At 39.2% G+C, this 20,528-nt stretch overlaps 1 protein-coding gene across 1 annotated transcript; it reads right to left on the reverse strand.

The window, feature by feature from the left end:
- Positions 1-5,269: 5,269 nt before the first annotated feature.
- rab22a (RAB22A, member RAS oncogene family) lies at positions 5,270-20,425 on the reverse strand. The gene is made up of 7 exons (XM_040007373.1): positions 20,117-20,425; positions 18,448-18,527; positions 17,201-17,282; positions 13,702-13,773; positions 12,397-12,503; positions 11,791-11,900; positions 5,270-9,563 (listed from the first exon to the last, which is right to left on the reverse strand). The coding sequence occupies exons 1-7, from the start codon at positions 20,150-20,152 to the stop codon at positions 9,466-9,468; spliced, it is 585 nt and encodes a 194-aa protein (XP_039863307.1). The 5' UTR covers positions 20,153-20,425; the 3' UTR covers positions 5,270-9,465.
- Between the last annotated feature and the right edge of the window lie 103 nt (positions 20,426-20,528).

Genomic DNA, 20,528 nt, shown 5'->3' on the forward strand with positions numbered 1-20,528 from the left:
CTGGTCACATCTAATTAAACCAGGGGATCTGCTTGCATCTCTGAATGTGATGAAAGATGTGCCTTAAATTATTACAGATGTATAAATATGTAGACATAGTGCAGAATTTCTACTCATTATATTGACTTGATCAATCCCAAAAATGTGCTATTAAAATTCAACCATTGAAATAAGTTGAATGTTTTGTATATATTTCTGTTTAATAAGTATTCGGAGGTTGTTAAATGTGTGTTCCTTCTCAGCCCTCTGCCTGTCAAACACATATCTCAAGTGTCATTCTTATATATATATATATATATATATATAGATAATCATATATGTAATAATATATATATATACACAAGATAGATAGATACATATATATATATCTATAGTATATATATAACACAACAATATATATGTATAAGAATCCCATGATAGAAACATACATACCAATATATATAACAAATACTATATCTTACTATATATAATATATATGATCCATTATATACACATATATACACATACATATACATCTATATTATATTTAATAGATATATCATATACATACACAAATTAATTATATAAACATACACACATATTACCATATAGATCTATACATACACACATATACATATATATATTATATATATATATCTATATCCTATATATATATATATATAATATATATTGTGTTGTGTGTGTGTGTAGTATATATATATAGTTATTGTATATGTTTTATATATATATATACATAAAATTCACTCGGTTCGGTTCGATACTTGGTGTCACGGTTCGCTATTTTTTCGATACAAAAAAATGTTCATGCCTTTTAATTTGTCATTTATTAAAATTATAAATATATTTTAACTCAAAAGTACAGTTTTTAACTTTAATGTTGCTGAAACAAAAGTAATAAAAAATATATATCTCAGGCTCTCAAAATTTCAAAGTCCCTGGTAGCCCTTCGGGCAGGGACTCTTCAGTTTTTGATAGCCCAAAATAAATGTAAGTAGCCCGAATAAAAAAGAGAGCAATTTTTTGAATGATGTTTTGTTTCCTGTTTTGTTTCCTTTACAATATTATACATTAAAGTATAATATTGTAAAGGAAACAAAACATTAATCAAAAAATTGTTGAAAAACAAATTACAACATTGTATAAAAATTACAATCATCAACTCAAATACTTGGTTCTAATTGAACAGAAATTTCTATGAACTTGTAAGAACTGTGTAGGACATGAATCAGTCTGTGTCCGATCCTGAATTTGAAATTTCCGCTGAAGTCACGGGTAAGAGACAAGTGGAACCAAGATCTAGGCCATTTGCTTTTTGAAGTTTGCAAAGACTGCTAAATTTTGCCAGTGGTAGTTCACTCTTTGCAACATAGTACGCTGTTCTAAACAGATTTTTCAGGTTTATTTTTAGTATGTTAATTTGCAATTGGTGTTTGTTCTGGGAAAGATATTGCAGACTGAGCAATAATGCATTTCTTGCATTTCTCATGGCTTCTAATGGGGGCCTTTCTTAAAATGACTGGTCCCAGTAACAAAGGCGCTTGTCGACTCAGAAATCGAGAGAAAACCAACAACACACCCGGCAGAACATTATGTTATTTACACGGGTGCACATAAGTGGTCAGCATGTGTGCATTCGCTGTCAAAATAAAAGACGCGCACCAGAAGTTGCAACGCGCGTTTGCGTCCATATAAAAAGCACTGTTTTTGTCCGCTAGAGTGGGATTTTCACGGCACATTCCGCACCACATCTCTGTGCGTTCATCATTTGTTTGAAGCCAGCTCACCTCCTGCAACCACTTTTCCGAGAATACGTGCTTCTTTTGTGGTTCGGACTCCTTCTGACATTTCTTTGGAGGTAGAGGAACACCAAAGTAATTGCTTAAAGGAGCTTCTTCGACATCTTTAAGAGTTTTAAACAAATGTCTGTCCTCCTCCAGAAAATCTTATGTAGGCAAACACGCGTTGCAACTTCATATCTTGAGCGCGTTTTGTTTTTTTTTTGACAGCGAATGCGCACCTGTGGACCACTTATGTGCAGCCCTGGTTATATAGCTCGTCATATTGCAGCCACAGAAATTCTTTTGTCCATGAAACCATAAAGCTGCACTTTCTTTTTGCCTTATAGTCTGATTTGTCATAACTTTTCTGTTTTGTGGTAAGCTTTTCTTTGGCTGTCACTTCTTCACCCTGACCTGTCTTATTTGGCTCAGCAGAACTAAAATATATATCCTGCTGCTTTTACACACACACACATAACGGTCAGCGATTCTCTGCGCGATCAACCTCTCACATGTTTAAGCTTGCTGCGGGAGATTTCACTTGTCATGTTTGCATAGTAAGCTAACGATTGATAAGACGATGTCAGAGGAATTGGTGCGCAAATTATCATCACTCACCAATCAGTGCTGTCGCTCTCTAGCGATTTTGCAAGCCCTGTATCTGATTGAGGAATCACTCATCTTTGGAAAAGAGAGTTTATTACAGAGAAATAGCTCTTTCCAAAATAAAAGCTATACTATACGCTTCTTCTGGGCTATATTCTCAGCAGCATATTGTAGCGGGTCAGGGCTGTTCGGGGTTCTGTTTGTACAGTTATGTTTTGTTTATGTTGCCATAGTGACGGGTGACGCCCTCTCGCTGCGACGGTGTGTCCTTCCGGGGTCAGAGGGCGCCCTGTGTGTTGTTGTTGTTGCTGTGCGGTTGCCGCGCCGAGCAGTTAGCTAGCGGCAGTGTTCTTCTGCAGATGTCAATAAACGGCTGTGCTCCCTGGCTAGCTCACGGGAAGCAAGACCAAACGACACCTCCGTCTCCTCGTTGTCTGAGCTCGCCACATTGGTGTCAGAAGTGGGATGATGGTGGCACCCCATGTTCTGACCCGAGTGACTTTCCCCCCGCCGGCCGGTGTGCCAAAAGAAGGCACCTGGACATTTGCAAAGTGAAAGCAAAAAACAAGCGCAAATTCAAACGCGATTTCAATATGTCACATATTGACAGTGGCTCACCGATGCCAATGACATAATTACCCAGCTACATTTCCGAAAGAATGCAAAAGCATTGACATATATTTTTTCTTCCTACAATAGCCCGACGGGCAGGTCAGAGATAGATTTTGGTAGTACGACTGGAAAAGATTTTGCAAGCCCTGTGTTACAGGCATGGCCCTTTAAGGATGAAGCATGATGGGAAATGCATTCGGGATGTGTGTAGCGGACTGCCTGGTGTGTGTGTGAAGAGAGAGAGCGGAGAAGGGGAAAAAGTAACGGTTAGCTACAGAAGAGACGAAAAGAAAATAAATAAAAGGAATATAATAACTCCCTCGACAGCCAGAGTTGTGTCGGCGATGCTCGCTGTGAGTAAACTGTTTCAGCCCACTGTACGCGGTGTTCGTGCCTTAGAGAAGAAATAAAGTTCGGTGAAGCAGTTTCCTACGCCTCCTTCGATCTTTTTGCTAGCGGAGTTGACCTGTATAGTAAGCTGTTGCTGGCTACGAGTCAGTTACGGAACCTTCAAGTAACTGCCAGAGGTTTCCTTACTACGGTTCGGGGCCGCGGATCTGGCGCGGTAACACCTGTATCTGATTGAGGAATCACTCATCTTTGGAAAAGAGAGTTTATTACAGAGAAATGGCTCTTTCCAAAATAAAAGCTATACTATACGCTTCTTCTGGGCTATATTCTCAGCAGCATATTGTAGCGGGTCAGGGCTGTTCGGGGTTCTGTTTGTACAGTTATGTTTTGTTTATGTTGCCATAGTGACGGGTGACGCCCTCTCGCTGCGACGGTGTGTCCTTCCGGGGTCAGAGGGCGCCCTGTGTGTTGTTGTTGCTGTGTGGTTGCTGTGTGGTTGCCGCGCCGAGCAGTTAGCTAGCGGCAGTGTTCTTCTGCAGATGTCAATTAACGGATGTGCTCCCTGGCTAGCTCACGGGAAGCAAGACCAAACGACACCTCCGTCTCCTCGTTGTCTGAGCTCGCCACATTGGTGTCAGAAGTGGGATGATGGTAGCACCCCATGTTCTGACCCGAGTGACCCCGGCCGGTGTGCCAAAAGAAGGCACCTGGACATTTTCAGGACTTCGTGTGGGGTAATGGGGTCGTCGGGGACGACTGACCCCTTAGGTGGGGGCTATGTAGCGGGTCAGGGCTGTTCGGGGTTCTGTTTGTACAGTTATGTTTTGTTTATGTTGCCATAGTGACGGGTGACGCCTTCTCGCTGAGACGGTGTGTCCTTCCGGGGTCAGAGGGCGCTCTGTGTGTTGTTGTTGCTGTGTGGTTGCCGCGCTGAGCAGTTAGCTAGCGGCAGTGTTCTTCTGCAGATGTCAATAAACGGCTGTGCTCCCTGGCTAGGGAAGCAAGACCAAACGACACCTCCGTCTCCTCCTTGTCTGAGCTCGCCACAATATTAAACATATCAGGTCCCCATAAGGAGAATCATGTGCTAACGGCTGTCTAAATGACTCGGGTAAAGTTTGTAGCATGCATGCTTGTTGTTTTTGTCTGCTTCCACTTGTCTTTGCACTAGGATGATGTCGGCGTAAATGTGCAGTCATATTTGTTGTGTTCCCACTAGTGCTGTCAGCGTTAATCTTGTTGAAATGACGTTAACGCCACAACACGGCAAATCTCCATTAACGAGCTACCCTAACTGCGCTAACACACTAGTTCCCACCCATGTAATTGAGCATTGCGTGGCACATCCAACATACTGTTTTACTTTAGTCCATGACCTTACCTTCAGGGTCATACACATGAAAGCCAAAATAATTCCAAACGCCAGATCTGAATGAGGGTGGGGGAGGTTCAATTTGCCATGTTGCAAGGAGAGCTTAACTTCTGTCTTGCTAGCTTGCCCTGCGCTCTTCCTTCTTACGATGCTGCCTGTGTTGAACGCTCAGTGGATCTGCGCTCGACAGTGCAGCCTAGGCGGAGTAGTCGAACGCAGATTCACTGAGCGCTCAACACAGACAGCATGTCAGAAGGAAAGTTGATAAAATAAATTACAAATTTTGTATTGTTCGATACATATGCGTACCGAACCGAAAGCACTGTATCGAACGGTTCAATATCGATATGAGTATCGTTGCACCCCTAATATATATATATATATATATATATATATATATATATATATATATATATACACACACACATACACATATACACACATATATGTATGTATGTATGTATGTATGTATATATATTGTATCCTAAGGAACATCGAAATGCACACATCTGCACACAGAAGAAAGAACACTTCCTACAGGCTGCAGTCATACACTTATTTTTGGAAATCTTTTATTAGTAAACAAATGACAATTCCCTTTTCACGCATTTCGAATTACACTGCAAACAAGTGTTTTCAGGGATATGTTACAATCAGTATGAAATATAGCAAAAAGCTAAATATGGTAACTACACTGCTGATGATTTTACTACAAATGGTGTACAGGTATATTTTCTTCACACATCCGGCTTCGAATAGAGTTATTGATTTGTGTGCAATTTGATGGTACATATGTACACTGTAAAAGATACATAACATAGATTAAGCATATTCCCAGGGCCAGCCCAAGACTATCGATATTTTTCCAATGCAAAACTACAGGCACACAACTTCTATTCATGCCTCGTGTTTCCAAATGGGGGGAAATAACGTGTGGCATAATGTAATAATCAAACCTTAAACATTCTAAGCAGTCATGTGATTAGCACTTAACTTAAATCAGAATTTTAAAAACAGAAGAGGTTAAGTATGCGTGTTGTGGTAACATGGCTTTGACATTATTTGGCAATAAGAATCAAACACACAGTCAAAACCTAAAGCAACATCAGGGGATATTAAGAAGTCTGAGGCTTTACAGAATTATTTCATCGAGTGACTTCACAGAGATAACACACTACAGGCAGAATGTTAGTAATATGAGCCAATACAAAAAAGTCAAAGTGCAGCTTTTAATGTAACAGCGTGATTTCCCTTTTGAATAAAAATCGGTAACACTGTGGCAAGTATTGGCTCGAGTTAATGTAGGTTTAATGTAGTGCTGGGTGAATTATCACAGATAGCAGAGCCAATTAAAAGTTTACATTTTCTCCTCTGGCTTTCAAGGTTTGACCCAGTCACACTGCCCCTCCGGTCGACTACAGATGGGTGACAAATTAAGTGAAAAATCTTAAAATCAATTATTCATTAACCCTAACACTAGTCTTCATCAATAAAAGGTGTCCAATGCCTCCATTGGAGTTAAAGAGATGATGGAAAGTGGTGGGAACTTGCTTTGAAGCTGTCTTGGTGGTATGTGGTATGCCTTACTATGACTGTTTTTCTTTTAATTTGTCACCAGTCTGTATTTTTGAGCAAAACTGCAATTAAATCAACATAAAAGAAAAAGGAACAAAGACTGCATTTTTACACGAGGATCACTCTGGACTGATTTCCCTTGTTTTTAGGTCACATTTAGAGTGTGTCATAATTAATTCTATTGCACTCGACTCCCAACTCCTGAACATTATGCAGCACCACTCACTACACAACTCATCAGTAACAGAAACATTTCAGATGATGCAAGGCAAATAGTTGTTTGTGTGGACAGAAAAACAAATTAAGCTCACATCTGTACCTTTTTTTTTTTTTCAAATTTTGAAAAGAGGTTTGGGGAATAAAATGACTCAAGAGATTCAGATAAGGATAAAATTAGTCAGTATAGGCTCAAGACTTAGATTTCAGGCCAACCTTTTTATAGACTGAGCGAGATTCTGGCTATTTTTGGCCACTGAACCCCCCCCCCCCAAAAAAATAAAAAATAAAAAATTACTACCCACAAGTTAAAATTTCAGCTTATTATCTCAAAATTTCAGACCTCTGAGAAAATAACTTGAAACTGAGAAAATAACTTGAAATTATGAGTCAAACTTTTGGGACAACAACCCAAAAAATTCACTTATGGGGGAAAAAAAAAAGTTTCAGTGGGATAACAAGTTTCATTAAAGACAATGAATCAAAAACTCTTCCTGCAGTTTCTTTAGTGGCTGCTTGAGGCCAAAAAGGAGTCAATGTCTATCTTCATCTTTGGCACAAGCATATCAACAGCCTCAAAAGTTCAACAAATATGTGTGGTCTATATACCTAACTTTCTCTTTCATAACAACTGGAAGGGTGAGTGTTTTTCTCTTATAATCATTCTGATTTGGTTAAAGTTAGGGGTTTGAAGTGTTCCAGATGTGCCGACACAAGCAAAAGTTTCACCTCTGCTAACAGGAGTCAATAAATTGGAGCTCTCCACTATGTTTGCGGTATTGACGTCTTTTAGAATAACTTTTATTGGAATTATCAAACAGATAATAAGGCCCCTGCTGTGCTTAGTCTGGCTAAACTTTTTGTGAGTCAGTTTTAGTGATTAAAATTCAAGTATTTTATCAATGGAGCCAGTCAACCAAGTTAGCATTAACTTAGCACTCCACAATCTGCCAGAAAAAGTTGAGCATTTAAAATGGAGAAATCCAGAAATGAATGGATGATGTCATCTTTCATATACAGTCTATAACCCACATGAAGATTGCTGCAGGAATTATGGCATCTAAACCGATCACAATATGACCCCACAACCAACAGGATCCGAAGGACATACGTGGTATACAGTGCCAGATCTCAGTTCAGCCATGCATCGAGAGCCTGGGGTTTAGAAGAATAAGGCAGAAAAGCTGAAAGAAAAGGAAAATCAGAAAGGAGATTCTGGAACAAAGCACACAGTGTGTAATTCAGGACAAAATACAGGCCAAGGTTCATTAAGGGGTCAGCATGTCGACACAGCGCCATGTCTAATTCTCTACCCATAACCTTCTGCTAACGGGAGATTTAAGCTCTAAAATATGAGTTTCCTCTCGACGAGGTTTAGTTTCCAGCTCTTGCTGTTTTCATCAGAGGCCAAGTAGTAAAACAACATTGGATGTGTGAGCTGGGGCTGATTATGTGGTGAGAAAAAAAAAAGAAACCAAAAAAGGAAAGATGAAAAATGTTTATGGGACAATTAAAGAATTTGGCAAGTCCTTACAAAAATCAACCTCCCTTGTTAAAGTGTTGTAAAGTAGCAGCAAAAGAGTAAAGAGTAAAGACAGGCGTGTTTGCCAGTGAAACGTTACAATGGGATAAGAAAAAAAAAAAGGGGGACTGGCAGGATGCTCTGTACCTTGGGCATTATGAAGCACTTCATACACAGGATGCTGTAAAGACTTCTTCAGTGATTATAAAGGGAAATGGGGAACAGATGTGAGCAGCTGGAACTCTTATCATATAATAATCAAGAGTGAGTATTTTGTCCTGATTACAGCACCATCACAGGGAGGGTCTGATAATGAGGTTCCTCTAATCACAGACGGTGAAATTTGTTGTCATTCTTGGGAACAAGTGGCAGTGAAAACATCTTTCTAAGCCACAGAGAGAAAAAGATCAAAGCTGACAATAAAAGGAAAAGCTAAATTTCAGGGAAAAAATGCTTATTTGTTTTCCGGCAGAGTGCTAGACAAACGACAGGAGTCTGTCCATCACGTATAAACCACTGGCAGTCAGCCGGTTAAAAACACCAAGCCTGACTCTCTCCTGGCTCCAGCCACATATTTACCATTTAGACATGACAGCAATATCAATTTTCCAAAAAGCTGAACTATTTCTCCAATGTAAAGGAAGAAGGCTCCCACACATCTTTCATTTCTGCTTCTTTTACTGTGTGATTGTGGTTTACATCAAAACATCCCACTGGTATTTTGCCTCGGTTAAAGCAGCAATCACACAATAAAATTTAAATTAAGCGTGCACAATCCTTCTTGGAGTGGACTGTGGCTGGAAACGACTGACGCTGCGATGAAAGGATCACAGGGAGAGCCAGGCTTTTTATTAGGATGACTAACATCATTTTTTTTCCTTCAAAATCTTATATAAAATATTAAATTCACACTTTTGGTTCTTTCAGAATGCTTGGAGAGAGATCTCCCAAAAGAAAGGCAATAACTTAAGTACTATGAAAATAAGTTTTCAAGATTTAACCACTTCATTTCATGTTTTTGGTTGAAAGATAGTAGATCTGTACAAATGTACAATTATAAACGACTGAATGCATCCATCAGTCTGTAGATGTACAGTTAAGCTGAGGAATTTAGAGTTATAATGCACCAGAGAGAGAAAATTGCATGTATGCATGTCACTGGCATCGCTGTTTGTTAATTCTCAGTAAACCTGAGAACTGATTTTCTCCAGCTGGGAGTTTTCAAACAAAACACAATGACCTGCTGTTTTTGACTGCCATGAAAATATATTTGCTACAACTCTCCGAGTGTCACTGACCCACTCGGGTGTCTGTGGTGCAGGCGTTTGAGGGTTTGCCGTGGCTTTAAGCTGAAGCAGGCCAGAAAAAAGAAAATGGGCAAAGCTTGTATCACAGGTCACGTTGGAGGGGAGGGAAGACAGTCACCAGCGTCATCAGCAGCACGTCCTGCGAGACTCTGAGGCCTGACGACCCAATTTGAAACCTCTTGCTGAAGATCCTCCAGCTTCGTCTACAACAGGGATGCGCTTACCTTAGAGAAGACACACACATAAAGGTATCAGCCTACCTTTTTCTATTTCAGGTTGTTCACTTTTATTTTTTCTCTTAAACAATATTTTATTTATTTCAAATTTAAAGATTTGTTTAGTGCAACATCACACAGCATTTATAATAAAACTGTAGTTGTGTCCCAGGTTAATGCACTCATTCACTTCTTCACTAACACTTCCAGAGAAGTTCTACATAGAGGAATATACTGTACAGTGAACATTTTAGACACTGGTGATTTTCTATATAATGTTTAAGGGAACCTATTGTGTTCATTTCCCGCTACTTGTTTTCTTTTTCTTGGACTATTAAGGTAGCTTTGCATGAATTAGTGTATAACAAATGTATTCAACTAGGGCTGTTCGATATAACGATATATATCGGATATAAAAACGTCTATCATTTCATTTTACGCTATCGTTTGTTTCGTGGTGTCGCAAAATAAACTCTTTACAGCAATATTTTTTCATCGTTTTGATGGTCACTGTAGTGGCTATATTAATTTCTTAAAGTTTTCTCTTTCTCTTATATTGTATATAACCACACTACGGACGGACAAGCGCCTGTTTGTGGTTAGCAACAACGACGGTAACAGCATCGCGTGTCCGCTTGTTTATGTTCCACATAAACCTTTCACAATAAAGCTCAAGATCCCGTTGAGATTTTTCAAAATAAACTGAATCACGTGAAAGAGCAGATTATTTACGCATGAGAATTTAAAAAACAGCCGCCAGGTGCTAAAAAATAAACCTTAGACTCAAACGTTAGAACAGGCTGTTCCCCGCAGCACGCCGTGTAATAAATACTCACAAAGAAAACGGCGGCCGTTACAACTTATGTCTAAAAATGTATCGTTTCATGCATCGGTTAAAAACACTCGACTCCAGGTACACGACGCGCAGCTGGAAACACTTCCCGCAAGTCGAGCTGCCCGAGATTCACAGAATTTACAGAAAATGTTACATTTGTGTGATTTATATCGTTATCGGGACGATAGAATTCTTATATCGGGATATGAGATTTTGGTCATATCGCACAGCCCTATATTCAACTACCATCCAAAAATGAACAGTACTGGTAATTACCCAAAATTATATTTTATATTTCTGTAATGGTTAATTCACCATTTTGTGCAAATTCATTAATTGATATTTTTTAATGCTACAGTTTAATTTTTGTTATCCATGACTGTTCAAATTTTCTGGTTAACAAAAATGCAGGAAAAATAGTAAAACACGTAAGTACTTTTGATTAGGCTGTCAAATTACAGTTATTTGCTTGCATTCCTAAACCCCAAAAATAGATTTAAATGGTTAAATTTTTAGTTTTAAATAGGTTTTAATAGGAGTAGCCTTAATAACGGTCTGGGTCCATCTTGTATGCAGTATGGAACTGAGACATATATGTCTACAGCGTATACTCCCTGTTTAGTGACGCTCAAGTTTGACTGCACTGCGAGATATGGTAGTATTCATTGTAGATGGTGACAGCAGTACAAAATACTGCATTGTGTATTATTACATGTGAGACTCCTGATATAAAACTTTAAGTAGAGTTTAGACTAAACAAAGAAGCCGAAAGCTACTGCAGAGTAGTTGTGTTCATGTTGCATGTTACTAATTGGGTTTTTTCAAATAAATACTCCTTAATTTCTTTATGTTCTGAGATTTCTCACTTTATACTGACTAATCTTGACCGACCAGAGTTTCATTAAACATACCCCGAGTATCCAGTAGAGTTGTAAGCTTGTTAATTTAGCAAGTAGTATAACTGCTCATAAGAATTCTTCAGGCAAACTATAATCACTTTAATTTTGAGTGTACAGTGTATTTACAAAGTACTACCCATGGCTCTAAAGTATTCGTAGTAAGATTGTGGTGAAAACTATCAGAGAAATATGTACATTATATACAGTGTACGTTGTTTTTTTGTTCAGTGAAACTCTAGTTTGTGTGTTATTTTGGCAGAACTGGATCAACTGCTCCTCTCTCCACTTGTCTCCTCAATTTTTTTAAGTCTCAACGTGTTATGATTAAGTGGATTCTGCTTTACTTCCAACTCCCACACATAAAACAACAACTAAACATTACAAAATTATGTCTCTAATAGACAGTATTTTTTTTTAAATGCTATTCATTGCTTGATTTATCATCGCAAGATCCTGTGGCTGTTCGGGCCCGCACTAGCAAATATACAAGAAACACACTCACTTATCTCTACAAACACCTCGTTGATGTTAATGGCATTCTTGGCGCTGGTTTCTACAAAGATGGCATGGATGGAGTCGGCATAGTCCTTGGCATCCTTCTCTGGCACTTCCCTGGAGATGCGGGAGATGTGTCAGAAATATTATGTTGCAATTTGTACACAGTTTCTCAGATTTCATGCCTGACCTGATAACCATCAAATGTTTTTCTACAGACGTTATGGAGAAGATTTCGCAATTTCATGGATAAGTCTGAGCCAAAAAAACCCAACAACAACAACATAGGAAAGGATAAATACCATTAGAGCTTATTAAATCCACTAAAAATAACTAGAACTTTGAACCCAGTAATCTACATTTTAAATTCCTATAATGATAAAAGGTCAAGACAAATAAGACTTTAATACACATATGCCTATATTTACAGTACAGAACAGGCTTCATGGCATTTCTGAGGCAAACATTAAATATTATTCTGACAGAAAAGGTCACGATACATCCTCCGCACAATATTTTTCTACTCTACCAAACAAAATTCTCTACTGATGTTAAATGAGGGCTCATAATCACAGTGAATACGAGAAGTGTTCACAGCACAGCTGAGGTTTACCTGGCATCTGACAGGTCACATTTGTTCCCAGCGATTGCGACAACTATATTAGGAGGGCCATGTTGGCGGAGCTCTTTCACCCAGTTCTTCAGTGTTTGGAAGGAGTCCTGATGGCACAGGTAAGTAAGGTGTGATACTGAATAAAACAATACTAAGACAAGCACACAGTATCTACTGTGGAAGTTTAAGGAACAGGCTGGAAGTCAAGAGAGTTAAATGAGATAATCAAAACCAGTTATGGTATAGTTATGGATAAATTACTTATTTATTTTCACTTGGGATGGCATGGTGGAGCAGTCACTGTCACCTCACAGGCAGACTGTCTGTGGCCCTTCTGCATGTACTCCCTATGCATACGTGGGTTCTCTGTGGGTACTCTGCCTTAAACAGTTATTCAGAATTGGCAGTAGGTGTGAAGGAGAGTGTAAATGGCTGTCTGTTACGCTATGTTAAGCCTATGATAGACTGGTGACCTCTCCGAGGTGTACCCTGCCTCTCCCCCAACTCCACCCTCTCACTGACCCTGAATCAAATAAGGGGTTAAGACAATGGATGGCTCGATGGATTAGTTTGGGTGGGTTTTTTTTCATATTTTTGGTCTTATTGTATTTTATTTAATATGCCAATCTTTTTAATTTAAGCCACTTGTTATAGGTTTGTTGTGTTTAACTCTGGATAAATAAAGTACAACTTATCTTGCCTTAGCGTAAGGACTAGAAAGGGGGGGGGAGCCTGTCCATGCATCCATCCACCCACCCACCCATTTTCTGCTGCTTATTGGGGACGGTTACAGAGACAACAGTCTAAGCAGAGATGCCCAGACCTGGTTCTCCCTGGCCACCTCCTCTAGCTCTTCTGAGTGGCACGCCAAGGTGTTCCCAAGCCAGCCGGAGGATATAAAACTCTTCTGCATGATCTGCTTCTCCCAGTTGGACATGTCCAAAACTTGTTTCCAGGAGGCATCCTTATCAGATGCCTGAAGCTAAAGAGTCAACCTAGCTTTCTCAAAAGGTGAAAAACACCTGGATAGAATTTCTTTATCAATATGAAGCAAACAATTTATGACATGTTTACCAGTGAAATCTAGAGGTGGTGGTAGGAGGAGATTTTCTTTGGACAGTCCTGTTTCTAATCTTCACAGTAAGCTAACTGAAGCTAGGTGATTCACGTGATGAGAGTCCTCTCAATACGTATGTCATTAATGGCAAAGACATTGTATTTGCTAAAATAGTAAACAATTCTTTCAATACACGTGAATTAAACACTCATGAGATGATTAGTATCTGAGGAAAAGTGAAAAATCACCTCTTTTGTGATGTCATATACAATGATTGCCGCTGCTGAACCTCTGTAGTACATGGGCGCCAGAGCACGAAACTATCGGGAGACAAAGAACAGCCAAGTAAAAAACAAGCCAACGATGACTAACATCCTATATCAGTCAAGAACGTCTGTCAAGAACCTTAATCGTCTATTAAACTTGATTTTATTGTGACATCAGAGAGTCTGACTTTAGCTTTGAAACTATGTGAAATTAAACAAAAACAGCATACAAACAAAAATTAAAATGACTCTATTCAATGAACAATCCCAACCCATCTCTGATGATCATTTACTCTCACTTCCTCCTAGTTTTTAAATTTTGGATATGAAAAGAGATCCAAATATACAATTTCACAGACCACACAGACATTCAACAATGTTTTTCACAGGCTTAGGATAATCCATTATATAGGCACAGACCTATGACGATTACATCGCCACGTCTTTCTTTAAACTCAATTATGCTAACTGTATCAAACTCAGCAGAGAGTATAAAAATAGGCAAAGGAGACAGAAGATGTACTATTTTACAAACTAAAGGCCTGGGATTCTGAGCCTATAATCCAAGAGGCTTTATTCAAAATGAGCACATGGCAAGTCTTTCCACCACTGCCTCACACATGTGAAAGCTATCAAGAGAAAGATGAGCAGAAAGTGTCAAAAGCTGTTAGAGTTTGGATATTTATGGAACACTATACATGTGATCTTAGCCCAATACGTCAGAAAGCTCCGCGTAATCAAAGCAGCATGTGCAAAAATTTCTAAATCCATAGCTGCCTGGGAGGCTGGGGGTTTGCCAGGATTTGGTATCTTGTTGGTAAAATACTTCTCTGTGCACAGTAAGGACTAACTTCGACAATGGGATCTGTCATAATATTTAAAAACACCTTCAACCACATGTGAAGGGAACAAATGAGGTTAAATGCAGCTGATACACCAGTCAAAAGAGAGCACTGAGATCTGCAAACAGGCGGCAGATTTTGTGAGTGATTTAGCTTCATTTCCACTAATCAAAGCAACTACATTTATGCTACAATTTTAAAGTACTTCCCAAGCTTCTCCTATATTAGAAATGACAGAGATCAAGCTTTTGCCTGCAGCTGCAGTTGATTCTGGGCTAGAAAAAAAGACTGTGTACTTTATTTTCTTTGACTTTTTTTGCCTAACAAACAGAAATTCCTAACTATGATTTAATGGTGTAGCTTCAGACCATAGTATTACCTTTATTCTTGAGTACAAGAGCCACATAGTGTATGTATTTTACTGTTTTGTTAATGTATACTTTACTGTACATAACTTAGAGCGCAAATGTTTATTGCTGAACTGCTTTGCCTGCTGAAACACATACAGACTATTAATAATTATGTAAAGCTGTTAAGAAATAGAGATAATTAGGGGTTTAAACATGTTTTGTTCTGCTTTTGAGCAAAAAAATGACACTTAAAGATATGAAAAATCACAAAGGGAGAATCTCTTCATGCCTTCTTGCAGTAAATTCTGCACTGAGGCTTTTGACAGGCCAATAAAACCATGTGTCATGTATTAACTAATGATATTTATTTTAAAAGAAACAGCTCATGTCTCAGAAAGACCTTCACTTGGAATGACCCTGCCTTCCCGCCAATTCTATTTTCCTTTACAATACGATGGAATAAACTATCCATCTTGGAGTGACATCGTTACCTCAGGAAAGCACACATTCCACATAATTATAGTTGTTACTGGCCCCGTCCACCAACAGGAATCCAGCCTGGGATATTTGGCAGAGGCACTGAGGAGAGTGCTGTCTGTTTCACTGGCCAGTGCTGTGCTGCACCACCGCCAGTCCTGTGTGGTCTATCTGTGTTTTAACCCAAAGAGCAATCATAGTGAGGCCAGACGATTGGCCACACAGCAGCGCAGAAAACAGCCCCAGTGATGCCCAGTGAGTACTGATTAATTGCAGAAACCACAAGCTGGGTGTGTAATGAAAGGCACCCTCCTATTCCGTTAGGACGCATGCTCCCTTTTGCTTGTTTTCTGTAAAAAGGAGCAGTCCTCCAGGGGGAGGCCTGGATGGGCTGTTGACAGCTGGGCTCAGATGTGCTCGTAAGGCCTCATCTGGTCTTGAGATATGGGTTTTGCTTGTGGAAATCACTGAGCTTTCCTTTCTGCCCTAGTCTCTCCTTTCACATGCATTGGCTGGCTTTGTGTTCCTCTTTCTCAACTCCACAGATTTCAATAGGCCAAAGCTCCACCGAGGTTAGAAAACAAGCCATGAAAATCCTCCAAATACCACAACAGTCTTGTAGGGAAAAAAAAAAAAAACGCAGACACATGCGAAACCTACCAAAGGAATGTTGCTACTTTTTCAGTCGCAGATGTGAGCCACTTGGAAAACCAAGAGGCCACATGGGCATGAAAAAGTGAACAAAAAATGAGAGGAAAAAAATAACCCAGAAGAAAATGAAATAAAATGTTGCACAGATGAAAGCAAAGGAGAAAAAAAGAGGACATGATGACGTAGAGTGGCACTGGCTCAAAGATAAGATACAGCAGCAGCGCATGCCAGTGAGCTCAGAAAGCTTGAGTTTTATCCTCTTGTCTGATTTTAAATTGGCTTCCTGAATGTCCCTGAAGTCCACAAAAAAACAGAGGAATAAAACACAAGCAGCATCTTATCTCACCTCTCCAGAGAATGCAGCACTAGGGGTACCACATTACAATAGAAAGCCTTACGCATGAGAAAAGGAGAAGGCCTTGAGCATAAAAAAGGAAGTGGCGTGGATATGTAATGCAGAGAAAGGTCGGCTATAGCGTGAGTCAAGCGAAAGCAGTTCCTTACGCTACATGTCGATTTCACCGGCTTAAATGAAAACGCCAAAATACAGCTTCTCTCCTATATCGCATATCATTTGCAAAGTGTGATTCGAGTTCTGACCGTTGCATGGGTGGCAAAATATTTCATAATGTATATTTACAAACACACAGCAGAGCAGATCAGATAAGAAGAGCTGCATCGGCATATAAACTGCTGACAAACAACACTTTGGAGAAGTGTGAAAACATAAAATAACAAAACAATGCCAGTGGTTCCCTTTTTTGTTCGTCTCTAAAAACACTAACACAATTACGAGGAGGAGAGAGAAGGAAGGGAGAGAGATCAAAGGCGACAAAAGGAAAAAATGTAACCTTTTTTATGTGACTTCACTCACTAAATTAAAATTTGGAAAAGGAACTCTTAGAACAAGAGTACTAAAAGAAGTTGATTATAAGTGAACTGGAAGAATTCTACCTATAGTAAGGTAAATATTGCCCCCTATCAGAAGTTATGACTAACTGCAGTATTCAGTTTTCTTATGGTTGGTTTAAGTAATGATGCATGTACGTGTGGGCAATTCTTTCACATCCTTTCAAAGAACACGGTGGGGATAAGTAGACCGTTCAATACTACAAACAGGTTGATGGTAATGTAAAAACTACCTCAGCACATAATACTAACCCGCTCCTGTCCTGCCGTGTCCCAGATCAGGAATTTGTGCAGCTCATTTTGGTATTGCACTGTTTTGGTCATGAAGGATGCCCTGGTGAAGAGAAACATGACACACTGCAGATTTAAAATAAACACTTGCAGATTTTTTTTTTTCCTGTTTACCATTAAACTGTATTCTAGCAATAAAAAGCTGATTTACATCACATCAATCTGAGCCAGCTCAGTACTGGATTCTTTAAGTCTGACAGCAAAACGAACATTTGGTCTCAATTACAAAACTGGAGATTTCAAGAACAAATTTCAATAACAACCCGTTTGCCAATAATCATCAGATATTTCAAAGTGCCAAAAATAAGTGTGTGGAGCAGCTGTTTGTATCTAGTGTTTATTATTTCTTCTCCTGTTAAAAAGTATGCTGACAAAAAAGTTTAAAAAAATACTAAAAATTCCTGCCACCACATATCAAACTTGAGTTTTGAAGAGGTTTATGTTACTTGAGCTCAAGCAAGAAAAATTTGATTTTATTTTGTACAATGTTATAACATAGAAAAACTCATTTATTCATCCTATGAAATGGTAAATGGCCTGTATTTGTATAGCGCTTTACATAGTCCTTAAGGACCCCAAAGCACTTTACACGTTCAGTCATCCACCCATTCACACACACATTCACACACTGGTGATGGCAGCTACATTGTAGCCACAGCTGCCCTGGGGCGCACTGACAGAGGCGAGGCCGCCGAACACTGGCGCCACCGGGCCCTCTGACCACCACCAGTAGGCAACGGGTGAAATGTCTTGCCCAAGGACACAACGACCGAGACTGTCCAAACCGGGGCTCGAACCGGCAACCTTCCAATTACAAGACAAACTGCCAACTCTTGAGCCACGATCGCCCCCTATGAAAGGCTAAATGTCAAAACTGCACAGTTCAGTTGTAAAGCTGTTTTCTTAGTTCCTTGTTCAAAAATGTCAGAAAACAAATATTGTTCATAATACGTTCAAAAATTTGTTGGATGAAAAAGTCTTTGACACCAAAGTTACTTAGTTTAGCCACAGACAAAGAACACAAGAAAGTCCAGATATTTTGAAATCTGGAGCAAACGAGTTATTTAAGAAGTGATTTTCATGCTCATTTCTTTGCCAGTGGTTAACTGATAACTCTAATGGGCATCATAACGACCTGTAAAACTACAACAAATGAGGGAGATGGAAAAAATAAAACTTCTGTGGAAGTGGAAGGCAGCAAAACATACCCAATAGTTGGATTAATGTTTGGGTCAAAGCTGTCCTCCACAAATCTCCAAACAATACTCGACTTTCCAACTCCAGTATCCTGCACAGACAAAATAAAGATCATGCTTACTAAACATGGTACTTGAAGAATATGAGAACAATCTTTGGCAATATGCCTGGACATTAAAACATTTTTATGGGATCCTCTTCCTTCCTGCCACTGCTGGTATAAATCTGTAAATTACTTATGGAAGAGGGAAAAGGGTTTACATTGTTTACATTAGGAGAAAAAGAAGAGGACAAGTCTGACCTGAGCGTTATCATGAGATACGCCCACAGACAATGGTGGTTTATGCTGCTGCTGTAGCAGTCTAGACATGGATGTTTTGTTTGTGTGGTCCATCAGTTAACCATTTATTCAGTAACATATCTTGTTTTAACTAATTTAATTATCTTAAAGATGACCAAAATGATGCATAATCACGGTTGTCATAATTCTTTTCCAGTCTGCTAGTTAATGAACTGGCTTATTGTCTCTATGCTATCTTAATCTTATTAGTAGACCTACAGAAAATGAATGGCTAATCATCCTGTTTTGTTGTGTCTTTATTTCCAATTAAAATATGCATTAAGTTAATGAGCCTCATTTGTAAATAAATACTGCAGGAATGACTAGTAATGCTGTCTAACATAGCTACAGATGTGTGTTGAAATGAAGGGACAAAAAAAATCAACACAAAATGTTTTGGTAAGCTGCCGAATAAACCAGCAGTGCAGCTTCACCGCACCGTAGATTTGAGTCACGGAAACTCTACTAAAGGTGCCCAAGCCACTTTTATGTAAGCTGTTCAGTGATGGTGGTGGAAGGCCTGTCTGACAAGTCAGCACAAAATGTGATTTGAAAGATGACTGTCAGTGTCATAGCAGACATTGTTTTCATGCTGGTCATTCCATTCAGAGAGCCCTCATGACCTATGAATGACGTTTCCTGTTAGAAATTACCGTCAGTGAAAGGGTAGAGGTGACCACACCACGCAAAGGACGTCGCTAAATACAAACCAGCAAAGTCTTCCTGCTATCAAAATAGAGCCACTGTAGGGGTTAATAGTGAGATTTTGCAGGTTATCACAACTTTAGAGTATGAATGTACGCATAGTTTCCTAGAGAGCAATGTGACAACGCCAAATGTCTTGTTTTTGTCCAAAAGAGATCAGAACTTAAAGATATTAAATTTACATTGACACTAATGATTGAGAATTACTTGATCTATTCTTAAAATAGCAGCAGGCTGACTATTTTCTAATTTGAGTAATAGTGACACTAATAGCTTGACTAATATTGCCAACGCTGATATAATCCTGTAAGTGGATGACAGAGAAGAGAAGATGTGAGGATGTTCCTCCAGCAGTGGATAATACAATTTGAATGGGACGTTGATCAAGTGATTGATGCCTTGTGCAGCTACTGAGTGTAATTCAATGTAGATAAGCATGAGTGTTGTCACTGGCGCAGATCTATTTATTTATTTTGAGGTTGTATTGCTACTCACTATATCAGAAATTTTCACCACGGTCCATTAGAGAAGTATAGGTATGTGTTATGTGGAAGTAGAGCAGGACAGCTCCATTAATGCTCCAGTTAAAGTGTGCATATGTACAATCAGATTGAAAAATATCGATGCTTACTCACCCCCAAGAGGCAGACTTTTAACTCTCTCAGAGCCATATCGATCTCCTCTCTCACATCGAATTTGCGATGAAGATCATTGGCTGTTTTCTCCTCTGCTTGCCTTTTTTTTTTAAATCTTGAATATTCTTCAGGTGGTCTTTGTTTACAAACAACTTTACAACATCGTGTTCTGAAGCTGGCATACGCACATCTTAGGTTGGGTAACAACTCTCGCTGTAAACGTTAAAACGTCCTGCAGGTCGTCGTATTTGCCATGTTGTGATTATTGTAAACAGCTACCTCCACCACATCGCCGAGTCTCCATCTTGAACTACGGCATGCGATCACGTGACTGCTTCGGCTTTTTTTCCCTTCCTTTCTCCTTTTTTTTCTTTTGGAGATACACAAAGCCCTCCCCACAGGCGCTATTTTA

Source organism: Simochromis diagramma, unplaced genomic scaffold, assembly GCF_900408965.1.
Source record: "Simochromis diagramma unplaced genomic scaffold, fSimDia1.1 OVJJ01000320.1, whole genome shotgun sequence".
NCBI classification, from domain to species: Eukaryota; Metazoa; Chordata; class Actinopteri; order Cichliformes; family Cichlidae; genus Simochromis; species Simochromis diagramma.

Coding starts and splice junctions, on each gene's coding strand:
- rab22a (XM_040007373.1), bottom strand. CDS start 20,152: ATGGCTCTGAGAGAGTTAAAAGTCTGCCTCTTGGGG. Junction 11,901..12,396: donor TGTGACCTGTCAGATGCCAG/GTAAACCTCAGC, acceptor CCGCATCTCCAG/GGAAGTGCCAGAGAAGGATG. Junction 9,564..11,790: donor CGAGGTGTTTGTAGAGATAA/GTGAGTGTGTTT, acceptor GTCTTCTCTAAG/GTAAGCGCATCCCTGTTGTA.